The following is a 25,667-nucleotide window of genomic DNA, read 5'->3' as shown; positions in this document are numbered from 1 at the left end:
AATTGATGCAAAAACCTTTGCGATCTATTGAGAAATGCTCGAGTTATAAGCGTTCCAAATCTTGCATTTTATCCTACTTGTTCAGTGCCTAGATTTCCATTTCACCCCCTATATCTTCCGGTTAGACTACGTCAAAAATAATGAACACCGCTTACAATTTCCTTGTGCTTGCACGTGCTTCTGACCCGACATGAGTTGGGTTTACAAACCCTATCATCTTCTCGGGCCGGAGAAAAAGAGAGTTCGAGGTGAAATGTATATGTAGAATGGAACGAAAGAGCGCACCACCAATGCATAGCAACATGAAACCTGCTGGCTGTAGACCGACCGGCTGGCTGGCTTCAGCGTTTATGTATTTGTTAGAGCACCGTGAGCTCGGAACCGCTGGGCTGTTGATCTTGGCAATAAGCCGCTAGTTGTCAGTACTCTGGTTAGAAGTGTGTTCAGTCGGATCACGAAAAAATGAACTGGTCGGCAGACCACCGTTATCCGTTTGCCCATCTCGCGTATAATGTTAGTTGTAATCTAGTATTCGGTTCGGCGTAAAGTATTACTGTTGCCAAAAGTTACAGTTGAAATAACGGCTTAAAATAGTTTAATGCGTTACCATGCGTTGAATAGTTGTCGAATCAGTTGAATAGTCATGCGTTACCAATCTCGCATGACCGAAAATTATCAAAGCTGTTTGTTTTCATATACACTATAGAATTCGATTCACATTAAGTGCATATCGTTTTGAAAATGTTTTCGCAATAATCAGTTAGCACGGTACGATACCTTGGTTGTGCAGAAATGGTCAGAGGCAAAAAGTCTGCGCTGTGTGATGCAGTTGAAGCCATGTAAATTTTGCACAATCAGCACAAAATTGGATGAAACACTTGGAAACTGTTCCACTTACATGGTACCGTCGTTAGAATACGAATAGTTATGAGTTGTTATCATGCTTTTGAGTACAAATGATCTAACTGTGAAAATGGAGCATTTTCAGTGTCGAGAGAATTTTTGCGCCCTCATTCAAATCGTGGAATAATTCGATGAAGCATGCACTTCCAGGCTTTCCGCAATCGTGATTCAATTGTACGTTCTCGATTGTAACGCCACAATGGTGTGTTTAATTTCTTCGGGTGAAAAAAATATCTGAAATGTTCGTTTGTTAGTTGAACGGTTCAAAGAACCCCAGTGTGTGTAACGTTACTCGTTTCGTGTTTTCATTTTAACATTCCTATTGCTAACATATGGGCTATGTTATGATGAGGGAAACGATTTCTAAATCCCCTTAAAAAGTGCCAGAGGTCCAAATCATCTCAACAGGTTGAGTCCGACAAATTCAGTGTGTGTGTGTTTGAAGTGAACTGCAAACTAAAAGCACAGAGTTAATGATGACCGTATTAAAAAACTGCATGGTTTTGCGATGCTTTCCTCGACATAAACGCTGCTAGTTGGTTATACATCGATGTCGTTAGAAAAACGAAATTACACACAGAAACAACGTAAAGCTTCGTTGTGATACTCGTAAAACACCACTGCGCGCCATGCTGTACCTTGTGCAAGGAATCTCTGGAGTCGTCACCAGTGAAGGTGGTGGTTGCTCAAATGGACCAATGGACCAAAAACTTGACAACAGTGTCAACAACAAGTGGGGAAAGTTGCGGAAATCTAGGTATTTATGTTTTCGGTTGACCTTTAAAAGTAAGAGAACGATTAGTCGTCCAGCAATACTTGTTTCAATTCAGCGTAATGGATAAATGATCATAGGTTTGCTTATACTCTAATCAGAATCTTTATTTAATCAAAGTGACTGGGTACTTCAAATACATTCTTGCTGTTTTTTCGTGAACTAACTTAATAACTCCTTTATCAAGGTAATCGGAAACGATATTGTTCGTCGCTAGTCACTAAGCCTTCCTCAGCTTTCAGGAAAGATGGACACTGAAGTGCCAATGGATATATGGGGAAAAAACCTTCGAATTTTCAAACGGACTTGATTACTTGATTAAAAAAAAAGTTAATTCCCACTAAAAACTACGCTATGCAAAATATTAGCTAATTCGGACTTCATTTACTAGTGTCGCACAGCCGTCAAAGTTTGAGTTTTTTGTAAACGAAAAATCACCCTACGGGGGACTAAAGAAAATTGGGGTTTTCGAAAAAAAAATTGATGCCAAATGTCTTCAAATTGCACGAAACGTCGAGATCTACTGTCTTCTTGGAAAATATTAGCTCATACGGACTTTACTTACTATTGTCACAGAAAAAAATCATTCAAGGGGGAGTAATGGAAATCGGGGTTTTCATAAAAAAAATTGATGCCAAATGTCTGTTATCTCGAGAAATTTGTTCTGGTCCAGAATTTACTTTTTGGTTCTTGGTCGTTTTTTCGTCTGAAAAGTCGATATTTGAAGAAATTTTTTTTCGAGGTAACCGTAAATCTCGGCGTTTCATGCATTTCTAAGAATTTGAGCATCTTTTTTTTTGAGAACCCCGATTTCCTTTACGGAAGACGTCATCTTTTATAGTTTCTGGAATATAAGGCATTTTGACGTAGGACTACGTCTTTCATTTCTATACTGGGGTGTAAAATCAAACTTTCGAAAATGAAAGCGTTACGCCGGAGAACGAGATTTTGAACGTTAATAGCTCCTAAACAACTAAACGAAATAGTATGATAAACACTTCCTTCGAAAGATAAAATGTCTACTCGTTATATGCTTATTACTTTTTGATCAAAAAATTTGTTTCAATAGCCCTAAAAATTCCTTTCAAAACAGGCTATTGAAATCACACCAATCGATATATAAGCGAGTTCCGCTCGGAAATCCACTCAGTCATAATTGCGCAACGATTGAGGTACGAGCGCTAGAATGGATGGACATTTCCCTAACATAGACTTTAAAACCATGGAACCAGGGGAAATCGGCATTGCAAAATAGATGTAAGCAGTGGATACTTTTGTACTCGCTTGCGTATCTGGAAATCGAAATGTTTCCCTAACACAGACTTTAAAACCATGGAGCCAGAGGAAATTGGCATAGCAAAATAGATACGAGCTGCGGTTACTTTTGTACTCGCTTGCGTTTCTGGAAATCGGAATGTTTCCCTAACACAGACTCCAAAACCATGGAGCCAGGGGAAATTGGCATTGCAAAATATTGTTGGGAAGGGGGTCTTATTTTCGCTGTGTTATTCTGAGGAGGAATCCATTCCTTCTCAAGCGTTAACAATCCTGCTCCGGATCAGCGACGATTCCAATCGTCGGGGCTTGGGGAGTGGGTACTATTTGTGCTGGGTATTTCCGAGGAGGAATCGATCCCCCCTTTGAACTTTAATAATTCTTTTCCGGCTAAACGAAGTGGTATGATAAACACTTTATTCGAAAGATGAAACGTCTAAAATTTATATGCTTGTTACTTCTTGATCACTAAGTCAACGTTAGTCCTACGTCAACCTTGCGGTTATATCAAAGATATAACCCACTTCTAGTTTTTTATGGAGAATTTATATTTATAAAATCTCGCGTTTGACATGTTCTTGACGCGTTCATAAGTAGTAAAAAGGTAGCAGAGCATGTAAATCGCGATAATTTATACATAAAAATGTTACAAATTGAACATCAATAGTCATTTATCAAATAACAACATTAAAAAGTTGTTGTTGTCTTATATTCCAGAAACAATGAAAGATAGAAAGTTGTCGTCTTCGTCTAAAACTTTCTAAATCTTTGTACTATATACACTATATCGCTTTCTTGACTTTTAACAAAAAAAGAATTAGTTGCATTTTTTTCAAAGAAAACATGGAGAAGTTGTTAGAAAAACTTTTTCCCTGCTTTTCAATTGTCCATCTTCCGATGCATGGATGACTTGTTGGAAATTGTAAGGGATATTCACATAATTTTTTTTAACAATTTAAGAAAAAATAGGTTTTTCAGAAAAATGAGTTTAAATTTTAAAAATAATTTTTTTCAGCGAAATTTATTGGCATTTTTAATGAAAATTTAAACAATTTCCTACATTTTATCTTTTGACCAGAATTCTGCAGGTATCCTAGTTTTGAGTTATAATTTTTTGTAAAAAATAAAGATTTTTTTCCCCCTTTTCAAAAAGTAGTCTCATTTTTTTGATGATTTCAAGCATGGAAAGTTGCTTAAATGACTTATGTCTTTATACACACAACGTTTCACTGCTATCTGAGATGGTACTGCTAACTCCTAAGACGAGATAATCAAATTGTTTTCAAAACAAAATATTCATCTTTCACTTCAGTTGAGTGTCCGTCTTACTTGACTTGAGTAGTATTTTCTAATATCAATGATTCTGGAGTAAAAATGAGAATACTTATCGTGGTTTGCTGAGCTATTCCAAGTATATCTGCAAGTTCTTGTTGCGTTTGTGACCGATCTTGATTGAGTAAAATCTGAAATTCTTCATCTTCAAACTGTTTTGGCGGTCCGGAAGGCCGTGCAAGGCCGTCTTCTAAGTAAAAATTACCACTATTAAACCGTGCAAACCACGTCGTACACGTTCGCTCAGTTGAAACATGGTCACCATAAACATCCACCAAAATGCGATGACTTTCCGCAGCTTATGTCTTCATATTGAAGTAATGAAGTAACACTCCCCGCAAAAACACTCTCGTTGGTACGAAATTCGACATATTCGAAGTGGCAAAAAAAACTATGTTGTTTACGTTTCAACTTTTTGACATATATTGAAAAAGACGCGCAATGACAGTAGCTTTCCAATTTGATTCACTGGAATAATAATCAAGTTTCGTCATCTGTTGTAAAACCGAAGAAACTTACCGGTACACCTAATAGTAAATATCAGTCACATTAATTCAGCATGGAAAAGATGGTATGGTTTTGGTATGATATTGAATACAACGAAAAAGTGTCCGAATTAAAAAGCCGTCCGGATTCATTAGCATTATTGCATAACTCGCTACTCCCAAAATTACTTTTTAACACATTACATTTTTAGTTTGTTTGTTATAGTTTGTTATAGAATTCGATAGATGAGGTCCTGACCTATCTTCCACATCGTCAACTACAGCTGGGAATGTGTTTGCAGCTAAGTTATTTGCCACTGTTGATAGTTACCAAACTAAATAGTATTTGTACCAAATTCAAAGCAAACTTTATCTGTCGAAAAGTTTCAAACATTTGACCTCCAAACAAACATTGTACGGCCACCTTCAATACGGCTTTTTTTTAAATTTCGAAAGTAAATTGAAATAAAACACACTTAGAATTCGAATTTCGATTTTTTTTTTATTTCAAATTAAAGTTTGGTTTATGCCATTATGTGTAAAATACAACATCATTCAAATGTCCACCTAGGGCTTCCTCGCACACCTTGATCCGAAACAGGTAATTTTCGATGACTTTTCGGCACATATGGGGCGGTATCTCGGTAATAACTTCACGAATGTTGTCTTTCAAATGTTCAAGAGTTTGCGGAGAGTTTTCATAGACACGGTCTTTCGCATAACCCCACAAAAAAAAGTCTAGCGGGTTCAAATCGCATGATCTGGACGGCCAATTGGCATCACCAAAACGCGAAATTATGCGTCCCTCAAATTTCGTTCGCAATATGGCCATATTCGGTCGTGTTGGTGGCACGTGGCGCCGTCCTGCTTAAACCACATGTCATCCGTATCCATATCTTCAATTTGTGGCAAAAAAAAATCGGTTAACATGCGGCCATAGCGCTCACCATTCACAGTTACCGTCTCGCCGTCCTCATTTTCAAAGAAATACGGCCCGATGACTCCACCAGACCATAATGCGCACCAAACAGTGACTTTTGGCGGATGCAATGGCCTCTCAAGAATCACGTGTGGATTTTCTGAGCTCCATATACGGAAATTTTGGGTGTTCACATAGCCACCGAGCTCGAAATGTGCTTCATCGCTGAAGAAAATTTGATGCGAAAATTCAGCATTTTGCTGCTGTTGTTCGTTCACCCAATCCACGTATGCCCGACGCATTCCATGGTCACCACGCTCTAATTTTTGTACCAGTTGGACTTTATATGGATGTAGGTGCAAGTCCAAATGCAAAATTCGTCACAATGATGTGTTTGACAAGCCCAATTGCTGAGCACGCCGAGGAATCGAAACATTCGGGTCATCCTCCACACTGGCAGCAACAGCAGCAATATTTTCGGCCGAACGCACATTACGATGATGCACAGGTTTCACAATATCCGCTACGGATCCAGTTTGTTCGAATTTACGCACTACATTAGCGATTGTGTGCTCTGTAGGCCGTCTAGACGACCAAAATCCGTCCGTAATGCTCGAAAAACATTTGCCGGTTTTTCATCATTTTTATAGTATAATTTAAAAAAATTAACACGTTGTGCGATGCTAAAACGATCCATATTGTAAAATGGCAGACATTCAACTAACGATATGACGCTTTGGTTGACAGCTATGTCAAACGGTTGTCAGCGCAGGGCTGTATACTTTCGGAAGCCCGAAATGGAAAACCCTGTATATTAATATATTGTTTTTATGTCCATTGCAGATCCGCCAGTAACGTTGGTTTAGGATTCCGATCGCTGCCGATCTCGGCGACCATAGAGCCGTTAAATACTGATGTGCAAGGCCAAAATAACAGTATATTGTCACATAGTCCCGTTCACAACACATCAGGGAAGAGTGAACAAAAGTAAGTATTTTTCACTGTAATAATTTATTTTGGAACAACCCTTTAAGTTTTGGACGTGCTAGGCGCTACAGAGTGTTTTCCTTAAAATGCATTAACGGTCTTCTGAACACATATTATTTTTGGGGAAATACGTGTTATTATCTATTACTCAGTTAAGAATTCGATGCAACACAAAACATCTTGATTGTATTTTGAGTGGCGCACTCAAAGATACATCTTACAGGTGCGAGTCAGTAATAATGGAAATCATCATTGAAATTCTACCCTACCATCAATGAAAGCTACTATGAAATTACTGCAATTGAATGAATAATTCGGAAAATACAGTTCATCTACAATCGGAAATCGAAGATCGATTCGCGACATTAAAGTCTGTTTAATTTTACTAGATTGCACAATTTTGCATGTTCAAAATTATTCATTCATATTCGTGCTTCACTCTCATGCTTTAATGAATTCAAACCTACATCGAACCCACCTAAAAATCCCATAAGATAATCGCCGTTTAGAGGTTCGCTTGACTTCGCACGAACACAGTTCGCATGAATATAATTAGTGTTCCATGGGTTTGGCTTGACATCATCCGTTTACATGATGGGTGTCTAGGAAGTAAACGCATATTGAAATGTTGCTTTCAAAGACAATTGTGCAAACGAAGAACCAAACTTTGCAATGCAATGGTTGATACTTTTTTCATATTGTGCCGATGTGTGGCCGATATCGTCTCGAACTGACAAAGTAATAAATTCGTAGATAACAAATAACTGATCGAATAAATTTCACAGGTGTGCACTCTTCAAGATTCGCTCAGTCGCTTTGTAGGCCGGTTAAATGTTAGTTCTAGTCAGTTTTGTAATCGCTTGTACTATGTTTTATAGGAAAAAAATGTTGATGATTTACGCCACTGTTGATAAGCTTTATCTTATCGGTAGGCAGAAACTCACTGAAGCATTTCCGTTTCGACATTGGCTCGGATGTTCGAAATGAAGTTTGATTTCTAGTTCAATTCTTTCGTTTATAGCAACCGGTAAATTTTTCAAGCGTGTAATTATCGCGGATCATTCAAACAAATTAGATGCTAGTTGTTTGTTATGACAAATCGTGTATAGCACAGTGAAGTCATCCGATGCATGTGACCCTACATTAAGAATGTTTACTTGACGAAGTTTTAAAAACACCCGTGTTGTCACTTTACTCCGAACGTGTTAGTGATACTACAGGTCCACATTATTCAATAATTTCGTTGGTCTGCGTAATCATGTTACAAACACTGAACAATGTACTAGTAGTTTCAAATGTTGCTAGTGAAGCAACGACAAATGGCTTAAGGTGGTCGTACACCGCTTGACCGGAGGTCAAATATTTGACATTTTTTGACATATAAAATTTGGTACAAATACAACTCTGTTTGTCATTCCTCAATAATCAACAGTGTTAATGTTATAAACAAGTAAGAACTAAATATTTCCTAATCTTGTTTTGGGTCAAAAATAAATACGATCAGTACCATCAGAACACGTTGAAAAAAATTATGAAATTTCGATCCCGTGCGTGATCGTAACCATTTATAGAAAATAATACGAAAAATCTGACCTACATACGATTCCACATGAAAAATTATACGAATGAGATCAACTTTTGCATTCTGCAATCTATTCGAGATCCAAGTCTGGTCAACTTGTTACTACCTTGCCTTGACGCAAAACAAACGTCAAAATATTTCATCTGTATTTGTGAAGCAATTTATTCTCTATCAGATAAGCAGGCGCGAAGACATTTTTAATCCTTTGAAGTCGTATGTCTGCTCTCAGCAAGGAACGATACTGATTTTATACTTTATTCAACAATGTATTAGCTCACAATTTTTCTGAACGAATCTTAATGTCTGGTGAACTTGTTCACGAATCAAAACGGTGCTCCTATGAATAATAGGTAACGATACTCAGTTCAAACAAATGTTGCCATCAATGCTTGAGGAAAGGTTTAATAGAAAATTTCACATGTGCTTCATGAAACACCATTGCATCCGCAAAAAAAAACTATTTGGTGTGATTTTCACCATGGTTTCATGCCGGAGGAGTGATTGGGCCGTATTTCTTCGTCGATGAGAACGACCGTCACGTTACCGTCGTTGGAGAGCACTATCGCGATATGTTGGAAGACTATTTTTGGCCAGAATTGGCAGATCTTAACACATATGATATATGGTTTCAACAAGACGATGCCACAGCGCACGTTACAATGGATTTATTGAAAAGTAAAAGTAAGTTGGATGAACGTGGTATTTCGAGGAATGGACCTGTCGATTGGACGCCTCATTCATGCGATTTGACGCCATCGCATTCTTTTCATGGGGCTATGTCAAGTCACTGGCCAATCAACTATGGAGGCGATGACGTAGTAGTAACATTCGTACCTCTCACGCTAAATGTCACGAATTCAATTCTCGCAATTCTCATGACATTTTTCCAAAAATGGAAGTAAAAGAACCGAATCAGTCGAAGAGTATTGAATGTCACTGTAATACAAAAAAAGCCAACTAGCCAGCAACTTTAGCAAAGCTCAGAGACAACATCCAACATGAAATTCGCAACATTCCGTTCGAAATGGGTGGCCGAGTAGTCGAAAATTGGGTTCAACGGATCGATCGTTGCAAACGGGCCCGTGTACAACTTATGTTTCAAGTGAAAATAATTTCGTCCAGTATGACACAAATGTCCAAATTAATACGGCCGCAAAGGGTTAAATGGTTAAAGTTAGAATAAAAATTATCACTTGATATTATTTCCATGCTTAGAAGACGTATTCCCTGGTATTCATTATTTTTTTTCATCTTAATTTGAAATCATCAGAAATAATTTCAGTTCAAAATTTCATTTTTCGGACCACCTTAAAATTGAAATGGACAGCTTAATGGAAAAATAAAAAAATATGGATCAAATATTTTGCGATGAGAAACAAAACTACAAAATCTGAGAACCACTATATCGGCTTGACATGGAATGGCTGTGATTCTGAAATTGTGATTTGGATAGTTGCCCTCTTATGTACACCCATACCTCGCTATACGGCCACTCGTTATACGGCATTTCGCTATAACGGCTCTCTTCAATTCAGGCACGTTTGAGAGGAATTGCAGTTTGGGAGGAATTTAAAACAAAATTTCAGTTCACTTTGTCTCCGAGTTGAATTTTGTGAAAAAATATGCATAAAAACGATTTATATCAGCAGAATTCACAAATTTGTCAGTGTTTCTGAAATACATACTAATCGATTATGTTTGGTAAGTAAAATACTATAAAACCCGTTTGTTTTATTTCAAAGGTTTAGTAGAGGAGATTCTACTGAATAAATGATATCATTTTATCGTATCATAGTTCATTCATAGTGGACCAAGTATCTAAATACTATGTTTTTGTACTTGGTTTAACACATAGCCAGTCGTAAAACATTGATTGACCTTAAAGAGGCTATTTTTTGTCATAATATCATTATATGACCTTGCTAAAGAATAACTAAGAGCTATAGAAAAACAATTGGGGAGAATATTTGGAAGCTACTAAAACTACACAGTTTCAAACTTTGAGTTCGATTTACTCGAAATCATAATTATGTTACTAAGTTCTGTCTGACTGAACACCGACCATTTGTGAATAATTTTCGTGTACGATACAAAATAATCTAGCTCACCTGGCGAGCCCTGATCAGAATGATGTCAATGAGTACATACATACGATTACGAACTCACTTACGACTCGCTAGGTCATAAGCCCGAACAACAACAGTTTAACTTTTTTAGATCTCTCATAAATCTTCACGGAAGCAATCCAGGCTGGGTCTCCATAGGTAAATATCTGCGACGATACACTAGCCAAAAGACACTTTTTGTCCCTTTTGTTTTTAATACTCCTATACTCGCGAAAAATCGTAATTTGTGTATTCTGGACTGTGCGCGTCTCTGTGATATTGCTATTGTGTATTTTTAGGCGTTATTGGTATTTATTCAAAGAAAAAGATATAATTGAATGAACAAAACTCTAGAAAATATTTTCTCTTTAACTTCATTCAGTCTTTATATTCATTTAATCAGCCACCTCATTGATGCTCGGTCTGTCAGACCTATGCGCGAGTTGAAGGTTAATGGCGCGAGTTGAAAGTTAATGGTTAGAGGTTAATGACGTTAATTAGTTAAAGGTTAATGATGTTGATGTGAATGTTGTGAATGTCTGCACGATTCTACTGTACATACTCCAGCATGTGCTCTGAGTTTAACCCTTTCGCTACGAGCGTTGTCTATTGGCGACATCCGCGCGAGGACCTGTGTATACGAGCGTCGTCTATAGACGACATCAGGATTATACTGCCAATTCACTTTTCGGCGCTGTGATCTGTTCAGCGGTAGCACTCCGACGGAGCACACTACCGTAATGAACCACCATCCGTTCCGTTTTTTTGAAGTGATATTGTGGTATGTATCACTCTCTGCATCTAAATTTCAATGATGTTGAACCCTCAGTTGCCAACATATCACTTCTTCGAACGTTCCCTACTACTGTTCAAACGAAGTCCGCAACCATCAAATTTGCAAATCAAACGTTCTCTACGCCTTTGGACAGCTTCAGCATTAGTGTGCTGTTTTTCATTATATTCCACAACGTAGGCCCTAGGTTAGAGCCGTGTGACAGTTTTGTAGACATCTTCATCAAGCTCTACGCCATGTGTACTATTCATTTACCGTTTCATCTTATGTTCCTTATTCTGTTTCTGAAGGTCTCTTCGTTCATCCCGAAGTCTTCTATTCCGCTGACATAGTTGAAGATCTTTTGGCATGCGTTGAATGTATCGTTATGTTCACTATGTTTACACACTTTCGGTGTGTTGTTTTCGCAGAATTATAACACTTCTTAACTCAGCACAGTTCACTCAACTCAAGAACTCGTTTCTCAGCTCCGTCTTGATATCGGAGTGGCGGATCCTAGTGAGCTTCTGAGATGCAGTGTATTTCCGAATTCCTCCGGATTCGGTAAGTTGTCTTCTCCGTAAGTGGACATAGCGACACCTGCTTATATCATCCACAATCCGGATAAGTACGCCTAGACGCAGACGTGAATTGGCGTAAACCTTGTAAGATCATCCATTTTAAAGGTATGGGTCACTTCTCTGTGGGTGCTTTCGCCATACCTCATAAATAAAAGCCTTGGCCGTTTCTCTTGAGCGTCCTACTTAGCTGGTTTAGTGCTAGAAAAAAAGTAGTTTCTTAAAATTGAACTTTATTCAGCGTGACTTAACGATGACCTCTGGCCTGGTTATTGCAAGCGTTTTTGTTTGAACAGACTTTTCCGACCACTATCCGGATAGCATCCTCAGTAGACTTCGATTTTTGCAAACCAAATTGCATTTGTGATAAATCGTGAGATAAATCGTTCAACGCTATGTTAGGGATTCTATCTAGACCGGTCGCTTTTATTCTAAAGCTATTCGTCATTGCTTCGAGTTCTTCGTGGGGACCATGCACACATTCGATAAATTTTTCTTTCTTTCCTGGATTTCGGGAAGAATTCCTTAAGGATAATCATCTGTTTTTCGGGACATGATTCCACAGGTGTCATTGAACGTCTGATTTTAATCTTTACGATACAGTATTCGTTCCCCAAGCATCGGATTCCGCTACTCGTCACAGCTTTCTATAGCGAATCGATTTGCTCAACTAATTTCAAGATGCCATACGCTCTCGTCCGACTAAATCAGAAGACCCTAGACACGCTTCCTGGCGTTCTAAATCAAATCGACATCTTCCAGGAAGTCTAGCACATCTTTCTTTATCCATGCGTCGTTTTAAAAAAACGACATTGAAATCGCCGATTACATGGGTTCAAAATTCGCATACTTTCCGTCAAAACAGGCGAGTAGCACAACGACTGGGATTTTTGGAAGCTGTGTGTTCCTATCACGAGTTCACTCAGTCCTTCAGAAGATGAGAATGGAACGATTCGATCTCCTAATAAGGTCTCTGCCATGTATACCAATGTTGCTATCGTTGTGGAGGTTACAGTGTAGGCTTGGAAACGGTTTGTTTCGTCGAGCGCATGAACGGGTTGATTGCGTTGATCGTTGCCTTCTCGTAAGATTATCGAGCGTTATTGATTTATTGCTTTCCGGCTTGGCCACAAAAGAAGTTGGAGTAGTTGAACCCATCCATAAAACACGCTGTCACATCGAAATCTTCAAAGAGCTGGTTTCCTGTGGCTGCCGTTCAAATTTTTCGGGACATTGCCGGCTCGGACAGGACTTTCTGTTGTGTGGTCATTATATCGACGATCATTTTCTTGCGATCATCACCATTGTGAGCACGAGGGTGTGCAGTAGAACGGATAATCGGTATTATCCACTTGATCACTGGTCCCGCAGAGTTCATACACAGTCCTCGTCTAAATCCCGACACTAATTACTTTAATACAGGAGTTGGACATTTTGGTTGACTCCTACAGGATATTTTTCGTTTACTTATGATCGACAGGAACCTTGCAATGGATTCGTTTGAGCTGTGCGTTAATAGAAAAAAACGGACACAAATGCCTGTGATAGATATTCTTAGTTGGGTCAACGACGCGTGTCATTGGTTTCCAATGGTTTCAATAGCTTTCAAAGCGAATATTTTTTCGGGTTGAGCGATGTAAACGAATAGGGTGGCTCTATGCAGAAAAAAGATCTGGATATTTTTTTTCAAAAATTTGACTTCATACCATACATATAACCTTAAATTTTGACCCCAATTCCCTATTTTCAATTGCGATTCTATTATTTTTGTGTCAAAAATATTCTAATAATTTAACCGTTGTTCGTTTTTTCAACAGAACGAATTTATTTAAGTTGTTCAATGACTGATGGCGTAACGCCCGCTTCATTGAACATCCATCTACAAATACACAAGTAACATCAATTCATCTAAAGCAGGGAGACTCTCCGACGATCTGGAAGCCTTTTTGAATGAGCACAATGAGTTATCGAAATTCTTCAAATCACATTTGCTCGGATTACAAAATGACAATCACGCTATTGTCATCAACCCTGATAAAACATCAGCAGGAGAGCACGTGTGTAGATCCAAAGCACATGCGCTGCTGGTATCATGATAGCACGGTGACACGAGAAATTCAATGCGAAGAAAAAACAATAATCTGGAATTCATCGTTGACACACACCGTTCATACGACCCTCGCTATGTTCTTCTTCAATGGCACTAACGTTCCCAAGGTTTGCCTTCTCAACGTAGTACTACTTGCGTCATTTTTATTAGTAAATAGTTGAGATTTCTATGACGAACAATACGCTTTGAATGTATTCTGGAGTGGCAAGCTCAAGAATACGCGTGACTACAGTGCAAGTCAGGAGGGTTTCTTTAACGAAAAATCTCTTGCATAAAGATTAGACCAACGAGACCCCGTCACAGATACTTAATTCATTATGAACATCATTTCTCATTTTGATTTAATATTTATGAACATGCGACGAAAAAAAAAGAGGGCGCGCTCGAAGGATTTTTATGTTTATCATATGGTGATTTGACATGGTCAAGAAACGCCAATTCAAGATATCGTAAGCTGTGCCAACAACTTATGGTCGACATATACGCGAAGGTAGAGATTGAACGACTGGAATTCTTACTACACAATCAACAAAAGCGGTGCGAGGAATAATACATTCACTTGCGAGAAAAGAATGCGCGCTCGAAGGATTTTTATGTTTATCATATGGTGATTTGACATGGTCAAGAAACGCCAATTCAAGATATCGTAAGCTGTGCCAACAACTTATGGTCAACATATACGCGAAGGTAGAGATTGAACGACTGGAATTCTTACTACACAATCAACAAAAGCGGTGCGAGGAATAATACATTCACTTGCGAGACACTATCATGAGCAACGCCGACACAGCTTTAGTTATAGCCAGGCCAAAGCGCAATGCATTGTCATGACATTGCGCGTGTGTTCAAACACAAAATGAAGTTCGATCGTATTCGTCCCCACATATTGTTGGTTGTATTCTGTTGAATGGAAAAAGTGCAATTTTGCATTCTGTTCTAGCTCAAGTCCAATCGAGTTGAGCAAATGTGACAACCTTGCCACGCAATTCGACGTAAACAACATTGGTCTCCATGTTCCATTTCTATGAAGCAAAAATAGTAATGGTTTTTCGGGTGGAATAAACACGCAAAATTTAGCATTCAAACACATTCAAAACAAATTTAGCATCCAAACGAAATCGAATAATAATTTTCATTCAAATTTCAACAATTTATAATTATTTCCGGAATTATGCCGATCAGATAGAGAGTAAATTGAACCACAAATACGGATGACTTATTTTGACCATTGTTTCGCGACAAGGCGAACGAATTTAAGAGTGTAAAAGTCGATTTCGATCGAATTGTAAAATTCGATCACTCATATGCATATATGAATATTGAGTTCTACAAATCGGTAAAGAGTAATAAAAACATCCATGAATAAAGGAAGCAATATGGCTGTGTTTCAAACTTAGATTACTGATGTGAATACTCCTCGATTGAATGACAACGATAATATAACGCGATTCCAAACAGGCCGATTAATCAGCTCCATTGAAGTTAGCTGGCGTATTGCTGTTTTCCAATTTATGAACGAGACCAAGCTGTTATAAACTAAGCAATGTTGAAAATCACATGCACGTATTTTCTAACAAGGAGACATCAATAAATATTGATTTTATATATTTCATTTTTTCTACTTTACGACAAACTTATGTTACTTTTTTCAGTTGACGTTTAGCTTTTAAGAGATCAAACATGTCAGTTACGTTAATGAAATACACCAAGAAACATCATATAACCTTTCGTTCAAATCATTTAATTCGTTTTTTTTATCGGTCACATTCGATTTATTTTAAAGATCGTTAAAATATTCAAACACACTTACAATACATTAGTGTGTTTTATTCAACACCCAAAATATTCACTAGAAATAATTTATTTGGCAGAACAACGTTTGCCTGGTTAGCTAGTATTGATATAGAAAACACCATCGTCATTCTGGGATACTCAAAACGCATTTACAGAATACTCTATGTTTGAAGTGATACGCTGCCTCGAGCTGTAATTATTGCTTCGAATTCAAATGATTATTGTTAGTGGTACAAGACTAATTACTTCACTCGAAGATCAAAATTATAAAACCGAAAATGCCGCTGTCGCCGGCATATTCAACGCCTGATGTTCCATCGGAAATCGATAATGAAAGTGGTGTTGTTTTTAGACGATATCACAGTGCTTATTACTATGGGTAAGTGGTTTACTTTTTCATCAAACAATATTTAGATTTGAAACTATATACATTACAACTGGAAACATACCAAATGATAAACATTCATTGTTTTACAACCGTCGTATGTTTACTCTCGCTGAACAAGGTCGTTATTTGTCTATCAAATGACTTAAAGTGATAATACTGATAACGAATATTAATACAATTATTATTAATTATCGACAAGTGGCCACATTTCACATCAGTTTGAAAAAAAAGATGTCTGACGTCTAATGAAAAGAGGAGTCGTCTTGCAGAATCTTCGCAATTATTCACTGCGGAGCCTAGCTCCGTGCGATATAAATCAATAACATCGATTACACGACCTTCCATCGGCTGCATTTCCTCGTCAACCGCTGGGAAATGTCACACCTTGCCCTTAATCGATAAATAACCGCTAAACAGAAACGTGCAATTTGCAATCATCATAACAATCACGTATGGTAATTGAAGTGTGGGAAAATGACATCAACTTGAAGTTCACATTTCGAGAAATGATCTTGTTGACATATCATATCGCGGTTGAAACAATGAACTAGTTTGTAGTGAAGTAGAAATAGTCATAGCTTAAATTTGGTGGATTATCTTCTGACTGTTTTTGTCTTGTTTTTGCAGATCTTTAAAATCTCTAACGTCTTCTCCACTGGCGGTTGCACCAACAATAAGAAGTTCTAGCCCTCATCCGTTGAAATCAACCATCAAACATGACAACAGTGACAAGCTTGAGAAGCCAGAGAAAGAAAAAAAGAAAAAAGAATTCAGCAGTTCCTGGCAGAAGAAGTTCTCGCGACATTTCATTCAGGTGGAAGATGAGAAAGTTTTAAACTGTAAGTAGAACTCGGTTATAAGCACTAACGCGCATATGTTCAGTCACCTAATCAATTCTCTGATAGATGTTTGGTTAAGTTTATTCCACATAATGCCATGAGCCTGCAATTGATTCCAGATTTTTCATAAAATCAAGAATTGTGTTACAAATAAATATTACACGAATATTTTCAAGAATACTAACGGGTGTCAACGATAAAATTGTACAAAGCTATCCTTTCATCCGATTGTCATCAAATTTACAGAATATTGAATAAACTTTCGACTTTTTGCGACTTCTTTAGGTCTATACTTTTCAGCAGTAGTTTGCTCATACTACACCATTCTTTGTGTTATAACATGAAGTCAAATTCGGCCAGAGAATCGTACGACCGATGCGTGGCTTCAGAAGCGGAGAAGTCGCTTTTGGGGCATTCTTTCAAATACATTTGAGCGAACGGATTAGAAAGACTTTTCCTCAAGATTATTCCTACAGTGTTAAATCATGAATTTCTTGCCAAACTTCGACAATTTGTGTTTCCTGAAGTCCCTGGTACATCGAACATGGCTCTAGCAGTTCCCCAGAATCTACTTGAAGTCTGTATATCTCGTCAACCATGATATAGCAGTGTGATTTAGTGAACATTTGAGTATATATAATTTTCTTGTACGGCTGGATAAGAAAAGTCGCACGAAACATTAACATCAACTTTACTAACTTTACATTACCATTACTTTATTGACGTAGGACTACGTTTAACCGGAATGTATGGGGGGTAAAATGAAAACCGATACACAGAACATGCCTGAAAAAATGAAGGATTTCGAATGCCTATAACTCAATCATTTCTTAATAGATCGGAAAGATGTTTGCATCAATTGATTGGAAATATTTCTGTCCATGTATCACCATTAATAAAATGTTATTTTTCATGAGACAAATAATTGAATAACAGTAAAATATTAAGCGTTATCTAAACGCTCTAACTACCACGTTTTGCTTTTTTTTTATTATAGACGTTTTAACGATATCGCCATTCGCGTCTTACGTTTTGATTGGCCCGATATACGGTTTCCCCAACACAGACTTCAAAACCAAGCAGCTTGAGGAAATAGGTATTGAAACCTGTGTTGGGAAAACGCATTCCGGTCTGCAAAAATGCATGCGAGTACCCGCACTTTGCATCTGTTTTGAAATTCCGAGGTTTTGAAATCTGTGTTAAGGAAACATACAGACTCCAGCGATCGTATATAAAACGCTGCGCAATCATTACTGAGTGGGAATTCATTCAATCTGATTTTCGAGTGGGAATTCATTCAGATTTGTGTGATTTCAATAGCCTATTTTCAAAGTAATTTTTAAGCTATTGAAACAAGTTTCCGGGTCGATAATTAACAATCATATAACTCTTGAACATTTTGTCTTTTGCGAACGAACAGATTTCAGATGAACTGTTCGAGAGTGAACTGCTCGGGAACGAACTGTTTGTGATCGAACTGTCTGTAAACAAACTGTTTGAGAGCGAACTGTTTGCGAACGAATGAGTGCAACTGAACTAAATAGATGTGGAAAGTATCTGGCCCATAATTTGGGTGCCAAACTCAAAAATGTCCAATTAGAGGCGAAAATGTCCAATTATTCGTGTCGCATTACAGGTCTGTCCAATTAGGTAGATGTCGAATTAGAAGTACTTTTTTATGCCAAATGTCTTCGAATTGTATACTTTTGTCACCTTTTTTTTTCAAATATCGACACTCTAGGATTTGGAACACAAGGCAAAACGTATGCTTTAGGGTTCCAATGAAAATCTTCATCTGGATTTTTCATACGGGACTTACTGCGAAATGATAGCTCAATCGGACTTCAATTACTGGTGTCACAAAAGTCAAAATGTGAGTTTTTTAAACTGAAAAATTACCCACATCACGTTTCATGCGATTCTAAGACATTTGGCATCACAATTGGGTGATTTTTAAAGCTCAAACTTAACGGCTGTGCGACACTAGTAAATGATCCGATTGAGCTGATATTTTGCATAGGGTATTTTCCCAGTCCCTTACCGCTCACATTTTCGGTCTGCTGCATCGGTAGTTGGCACTATTAATAACGCAACAAAGGAAGCCTCATATCAACAGTCCCGCTGTGAACAGCCCAACTGTGAACATTCGAACAATAGCAATATTCTTACGCCGAAAAAGGCGACATGTGTTGTGCATCGATAGAATAGGAATTCTCTTGCGTTGTAAACGGCTACTGTGTTACAGATAAAACAAATGTTTATCGATAGATAGCGATACTCTTATGCCTCAAAATGGTAACAGTGTAATATACAACAAAAGTTATCTCTCAACATATATATGTTTTCCTTAAAGCTATAGATCTTCGTGTGTGATTGTCCCTACATCCTTATACCCTCCTTTCCTTCCTTTGCGGGTAATTCGTCCCCTTGCTATAAATAGTAGAATAAGTTGAAATGTAAATACACTATAGATATACGAATAGATTTAAGAAATGAGTGTTCATCAACATTGTTACAATTTCCTTATATCCCATTCTTCTCCTAAAAATATGTCACCCTCCTAAACTCGAGTACACCGCGAGTAATCGGTTTTCCGCCTTACTAACCATAGATCTAAGAAAATTGTTTATATATATATAGTTTTAAAATTATATTTAAGAATTCGGCTCCTTTAAACTTAAGTAACTGAGCCTGTAAAAATAAACGAATTAATAAAAAAAAAAGTTATCTCAAGATAGAAAAATGTACACGAATGAATTCGGCTCTGTTACAGCTGAGTTGCTAAATGAGCCTAATAAAATAAACTATTGTGATAGAAAAAAAAAATTGTTTTGTTATTATTAAAATTACAAAACTGCTTCTCCTAAATTTACACAAATTTGACAACCTTGAAAGGGGTCCATTGTAGGGGAACTGGGGGTAAGCCCGGCCCCATAAGGAAAAGTATTGTTTTGTGAGATCTGAGATCCTCACATAATCATTGCCTAGATTATTTTCTATGAGATATGAGAAATATCAGTGCTTTTAGACGGCAATGTTGCAAGTAATAGTCAATTTTGAAAGCTGATATTTAAACAGAGTTCACCAACCAGTGCGGAAGAAACCGGCACCCCATGGGGGTAACACCGGTACCTTCAATTTGGCAATATATATATATATATATATATATATATATATATATATATATATATATATATATATATATATATATATATATATATATATATATATATACACCAGAATTCAATTACAAAATCGATGGAATCCAGGTCCTAATTAAAGATTACTACCTTTCACAAAACGACGGTTTTACCTCAATAGCATACATTTTTTAAGGAGACTATTTCTATTAATTTAGTGTTTAAACTTAACTCAACTCGAATCCCAGTGATAGTTAACAATTTAGGGGACAAACTGTAGAACAACGAAAAAGGATTTGAATCCTCGTTCAAGAATGCAAGCTTAAATTTCACTACCGAAAAATTACATCCGGTTGCACATCATCGGCACTCGCTTTTTTTTCCTTTATTGATTTAATTAGGCTCAAGTGGCTAAAGAGCCACCATCAAGCAATACATTTTAAAACTATTTGAATATATTATAACTACATAATTATTAACTTAGGTCTAATTAGCTAAAACTACAGTGCAATATAAAAAAAAAATATTCCTTCGTTGCCTCGTCGTCGGTTGCCTCGTCGGTATTCGTTGCCTCGTCGGTTGATGTAACAACGGTATCCTTTGGTAGTGACTGCCTCCTTGTTATGTTAATAGATAAAACACGATCTGTTAATGATCTTATCTCAACGGGCACTAAGTTCTGCTTGTGTAATAGGAAAGGAAGGGAGAGTGGACAGTGGGAGTAGGATATGCGACCTAAATAATAACATTAGCGCTTCTTAGGAAGACATATATGGAGAACATAAAATTAGGGTCGCGAGTAGCTAAGATATCGCGAACTGGCATGCGTGAGTGTACTCCTTGAGCCTCTAAATCGGCAACCAGTTTTATTCTTTCATTGCAAAATTCATTACATGACCAAACAACGTGCTCGCTGTCATGATATCCTTGACCACAATTGCATAAATTGCTAGTGGCAAGACCTATGCGGAAGAGATGCGCATTTAGCGCGGAATGATTGGACATCAATCTGGACATAGTTCTAATAAAATTTCTGTCACGATCTAACCCTTTAAACCAGGCCTTCGTTGAAACTTTGGGGATGATGGAGTATAGCCATCTCCCAAGCTCATCTCTGTTCCATTGGTTTTGGCAATTGGTGAGTGACTGCTGTCGGGAAATGGAGAAGAATTCCCGATACGCTATTTGTCTTTCAAAAACTGTGCCCTGCATACTACCCATCTTTGCGAGTGTATCGGCTTTCTCATTACCAGGAATAGAGCAAGGGGAAGGAATCCAAATGAAAGTGATTCGAATACTTTTATCAACAAGAAAATTCAATGCATTCCTAGTTTCGATAAGAAAATATGATGCTTTCGTCTGTTGTTTCAAGGATTGAATGGCTTGTATACTGCTAAGACTATCCGAGAAAATAAAATAGTGATCAGGTGGTAAGGACTTAATGGTCTTAATTGCATGATATATTGCAGCCAGTTCGGCAACATACACTGAACAAGGGTCTTCAAGTTTATGAAAGCTAGTGTAATGTTCATTAAAGATACCAAAACCAGTGGATCCGTTGATTCTTGAACCGTCAGTAAAAAACATTCTTGAAGAATTGATATGGTTATATTTTGAAGCGAAAATAGTAGGGATTAACGATGATCGAAGATGATCTGAAATGTCTCGAGTTTCGTCCTTCATAGAAAGATAGAAATCAACGGAAGATCTGCAAAAGTTCGCAAAGCTAACATTATTGAAGATGTCTGCTGAAGGTTTTATTTCTTGAGAAATGTAATGAGAGTACAGATCCATGGATGTCGACCGTTGGTTCAATTCGAGAAGCTTCTTACAATTCTCAATTACTAATGGGTTCATGATTTCGCTTCCGATTAAGAAGCGATATGACAGTTCCCAAAACCGAACCTGCAATGGTAAAACACCTGCCAAGACTTCAAGGCTCATGTTGTGTGTTAATTGCATGCACCCTAAGGCTAAACGCAAGCAACGATACTGTATCCTCTCGAAGGTGACCCCGTTGGCTTCGTACCACTCCAACACGTCCTTTGAATAGTGGCACGAAGCGAGATCCGGCCAGAAGATGGTCGGGCCCTCGTGTTGCTTCAATAGTGGTAGTAAGCGCTTCTGTAGGCACTCCTTAAGGTAAACCTGTCCGTTTACCGTGCCGGTCATCACGAAGGAGGCACTCCGCTTTCCGCAAGAGCAGATCGCTTGCCACACCATGTACTTTTTGGCAAACTTGGATAGTTTCTGCTTGCGAATCTCCTCCGGAACGCTGAATTTGTCCTCTGCGGAGATGAACAACAGGCCCGGCAGCTGACGAAAGTCCGCTTTGACGTAGGTTTCGTCGTCCATTACCAGGCAATGCGGCTTCGTCAGCATTTCGGTGTACAGCTTCCGGGCTCGCGTCTTCCCCATCATGTTTTGCCTTTCGTCGCGGTTAGGAGCCTTCTGAACCTTGTATGTACGCAGGCCCTCCCGCTGCTTGGTCCGCTAGACGAATGAACTTGACAAATTCAGCTTATTGGCGACATCCCGGACCGAACTTCTCGGATCACGTCTAAACTGCTTAACTACGCGCTTGTGATCTTTTTCACTGACGGAGCATCCATTTTTACCGTTCTTCACCTTCCGGTCGATGGTTAGGTTCTCGAAGTATCGTTTTAGTACTCTGCTGACCGTGGATTGGACGATTCCCAGCATCTTACCGATGTCCCGATGTGACAACTCCGGATTCTCGAAATGAGTGCACAGGATTAATTCACGACGCTCTTTTTCGTTCGACGACATTTTTCCAAATTTACGAAAAATTTAGAGTGAAGCATGGCCAACGTGATCTATACACTCTTATCTGATTATAAGCGAAAGCTGAAGATATAATTCCTAAAAATTAAATTTCTACAGCGTTTTTTCCGTGATGCAATTTGATGTGACACACCCTTTACTATTGGAAGACGATGTATTACGAGATATGTCTTCTGCAGGGACAAAATCTGGACATACTTTTTTGGCAAAATCAAGAATCCATCGGTCGGAATACTCTTTGTTTTCGATTGGTTTTTGTTTCGCAAACACCTGGCTGTGTTCAACAGGGTACTCTTAGATGTTTTCCTTGACAAACCATTGACATATCGTCGCCAGTAACTGCGTTTTTTCGCTCCAATAAGACTGCTTGCGTTTTCTGACCTGGTGGACAACATTTTAAATGCTTTAAATATAAATGATCCTCTTAAAAGCATAATATTATGTTTGCTTCCGATTGTGGGAACATTTTTGAAAGAAAAATGTGGTTTTTTAGCAGCGTTCATTTCCCTCGATGCCTGATTCAGTGCAAGAGGTCAAGGATTTGACCACTGTAATACAGTGGAATTGCAGAAGCATCATCCCTAAATTAGATCAATTTAAATTTTTAGTTCATAGTTCTAACTGTGATGTATTTTCCCTCTGTGAAACATGGCTTTCTTCAGCCGACGAGCTGAATTTCCACGATTTCAACATTATTCGCCTCGATCGAAATGACTCGTTTGGTGGCGTACTATTGGGGATCAAAAAATGTCACTCCATCTATAGAGTCACTCTCCCATCGATGACAGGCATTGAAGTTGTCGCTTGCCAGACACAAATCAATGGCAAAGACTTCTGCATTGCCTCGATATATATATTCCTCCAAGAACCATGGTCGGCCGCCATCAGTTTTTTTATATCATCGAGGCATTGCCGGAGCCGCGGCTAATTTTATGTGACCTCAACTCCCATGGAACAGCATGGGGGTCACACTACGATGACAGCCGTGCCACGTTGATTTATGATCTGTGCGACAACTTCAACATGACAGTTTTAAATACAGGGGAAGTAACTAGGATAGCCAACCCTCCTGCACGGGCAAGTATGCTAGACATATCACTTTGCTCTTCTTCGTTATCCCTGGATTGCACGTGGAAGGTAATCCAAGATCCCCACGGTAGTGATCACCTGCCAATAATTTTATCGATCGCCAATGAATCAGGTTCTCGTGAGTCAGTCGATATTGCGTATGACCTCACGAAAAATATTGACTGGAGAAAATTTGCAGAAATAATATCTGAAGCACTTGTTTCAATGCATGAACTTCCTCCACTCGAAGAGTATAACTTTATATCGAGTTTGATTTACGAAAGCGCACTTCAAGCTCAAAAGAAACGTGTTCATGCTACCACTTTCCGACGTCGTCCTCCATCACTTTGGTGGGACAAGGAGTGTTCAAAGGTCTACCTTGAAAAATCATCCGCTTTCAAAAAATTCAGGAAAACTGGATTAGTGGAATGGTTTCGAAAGTACCAAGCTCTAGAAGCCAAACTAAAAGGTCTGATTAAAGCAAAAAAGCGTGGATATTGGCGGAAGTTCGTCAATGGTTTGTCAAGGGAGACAGCTATGAGCACTCTTTGGAATACGGCTAGGAGAATGCGTGGCTGGAACCATACAAATGAAAGTGAAGAATACTCTGACCGTTGGATTTTCAAATTTGCAAGAAAGGTTTGTCCCGATTCCGTTCCTGCACAAAACGTCGTACGCGACATTCCGCTCCAATGCGATTATGAGAATTTTTCGATGGTAGAATTCTCAATTGCCCTCCTCTCATGTAACAATTCAGCTCCGGGGTCGGACAAGATTAAATTCAACTTGTTGAATAATCTTCCCGACTTGGCGAAACAGCGTTTGCTGAACTTGTTCAACAAGTTTCTGGAGCTGAATATTGTCCCGCATGACTGGAGACAGGTGAGAGTGATAGCCATACGGAAACCCAACAAGCCGGCTTGCGATCATAACTCGTATAGGCCGATTGCAATGTTATCCTGTATTCGTAAATTGTTGGAGAAAATGATTCTACTTCGTTTGGACAAGTGGGTTGAAGCGAACAATTTGCGTGGCTAGGCGACGAACGATTGTCTCGCGCTGCTATCTTCTGAAATCCAAATCGCATTTGCTCGTAAAGAACAAATGGCTTCCGTTTTTCTCGATATCAAAGGGGCATTTGATTCAGTTTCCATGGAAATTCTCTCAGAGAAACTTCATAATCGTGGACTTTCGCCAATTCTGAATAATTTCCTGTACAATTTACTCTCAGAAAAGCACATGTTTTTCAATCATGGCAGCTTGAAATCTTCTCGATACAGTTTTATGGGCCTACCACAAGGCTCCTGCCTAAGCCCCCTCTTGTATAGTTTTTACGTCAATGATATGGATGATTGTCTAACTAGAAACTGCACGCTGAGACAACTTGCAGACGATGGAGTTATTTCCATCACGGGTACTAATCCCGCCATTCTGCAAAAATCCTTGCAAGATACCCTGAACAACCTGTTCACGTGGGCTCTAAAGCTGGGTATCGAATTCTCTACGGAGAAAACCGAAATGGTCGTTTTTTCTAGGAAGCACGAACCCGCCCAATTCCAGCTTCACCTATCCGGTAAAGCGATCAGGCACTCGATGTTTTTCAAATACCTTGGAGTATATTTTGACTCTAAATGTACCTGGGGAATACACATTGCGTATTTGAAACAGAAATGCCAGCAAAGAATCAATTTTCTCCAAACAATAACCGGAACATGGTGGGGTGCCCATCCAGGAGACCTCATTCAGTTGTACAAAACAACGATATTATCAGTGTTAGAATATGGCAGTTTTTGCTTCCGATCAGCTGCCAGGA

General features: G+C 38.5%; 1 protein-coding gene across 6 annotated transcripts in view; it reads left to right on the top strand.

Moving 5' to 3' along the window:
* LOC129775006 (uncharacterized) overlaps positions 1-25,667 on the top strand; it is an 81,051-nt gene that overhangs the window by 23,389 nt on the left and 31,995 nt on the right. For 5 of the 6 annotated variants that reach the window (XM_055779159.1, XM_055779160.1, XM_055779155.1 and 2 more), the window contains 2 exons: positions 6,530-6,673; positions 16,630-16,841. In XM_055779159.1, the coding sequence (XP_055635134.1) occupies positions 6,530-6,673; positions 16,630-16,841 (356 nt within the window). Of the gene's footprint in view, positions 1-436; positions 514-1,311; positions 1,661-6,529; positions 6,674-16,629; positions 16,842-25,667 lie in introns of those variants that run through there. The other variant, XM_055779158.1, reaches the window with a different exon arrangement.

The sequence above is a fragment of the Toxorhynchites rutilus genome, chromosome 3, assembly GCF_029784135.1.
Source record: "Toxorhynchites rutilus septentrionalis strain SRP chromosome 3, ASM2978413v1, whole genome shotgun sequence".
Lineage (NCBI taxonomy): Eukaryota > Metazoa > Arthropoda > Insecta > Diptera > Culicidae > Toxorhynchites > Toxorhynchites rutilus.
The sequence above is the reverse complement of the archived record's forward strand: the minus strand, read 5'-3'. Positions and strand labels throughout refer to the sequence as shown.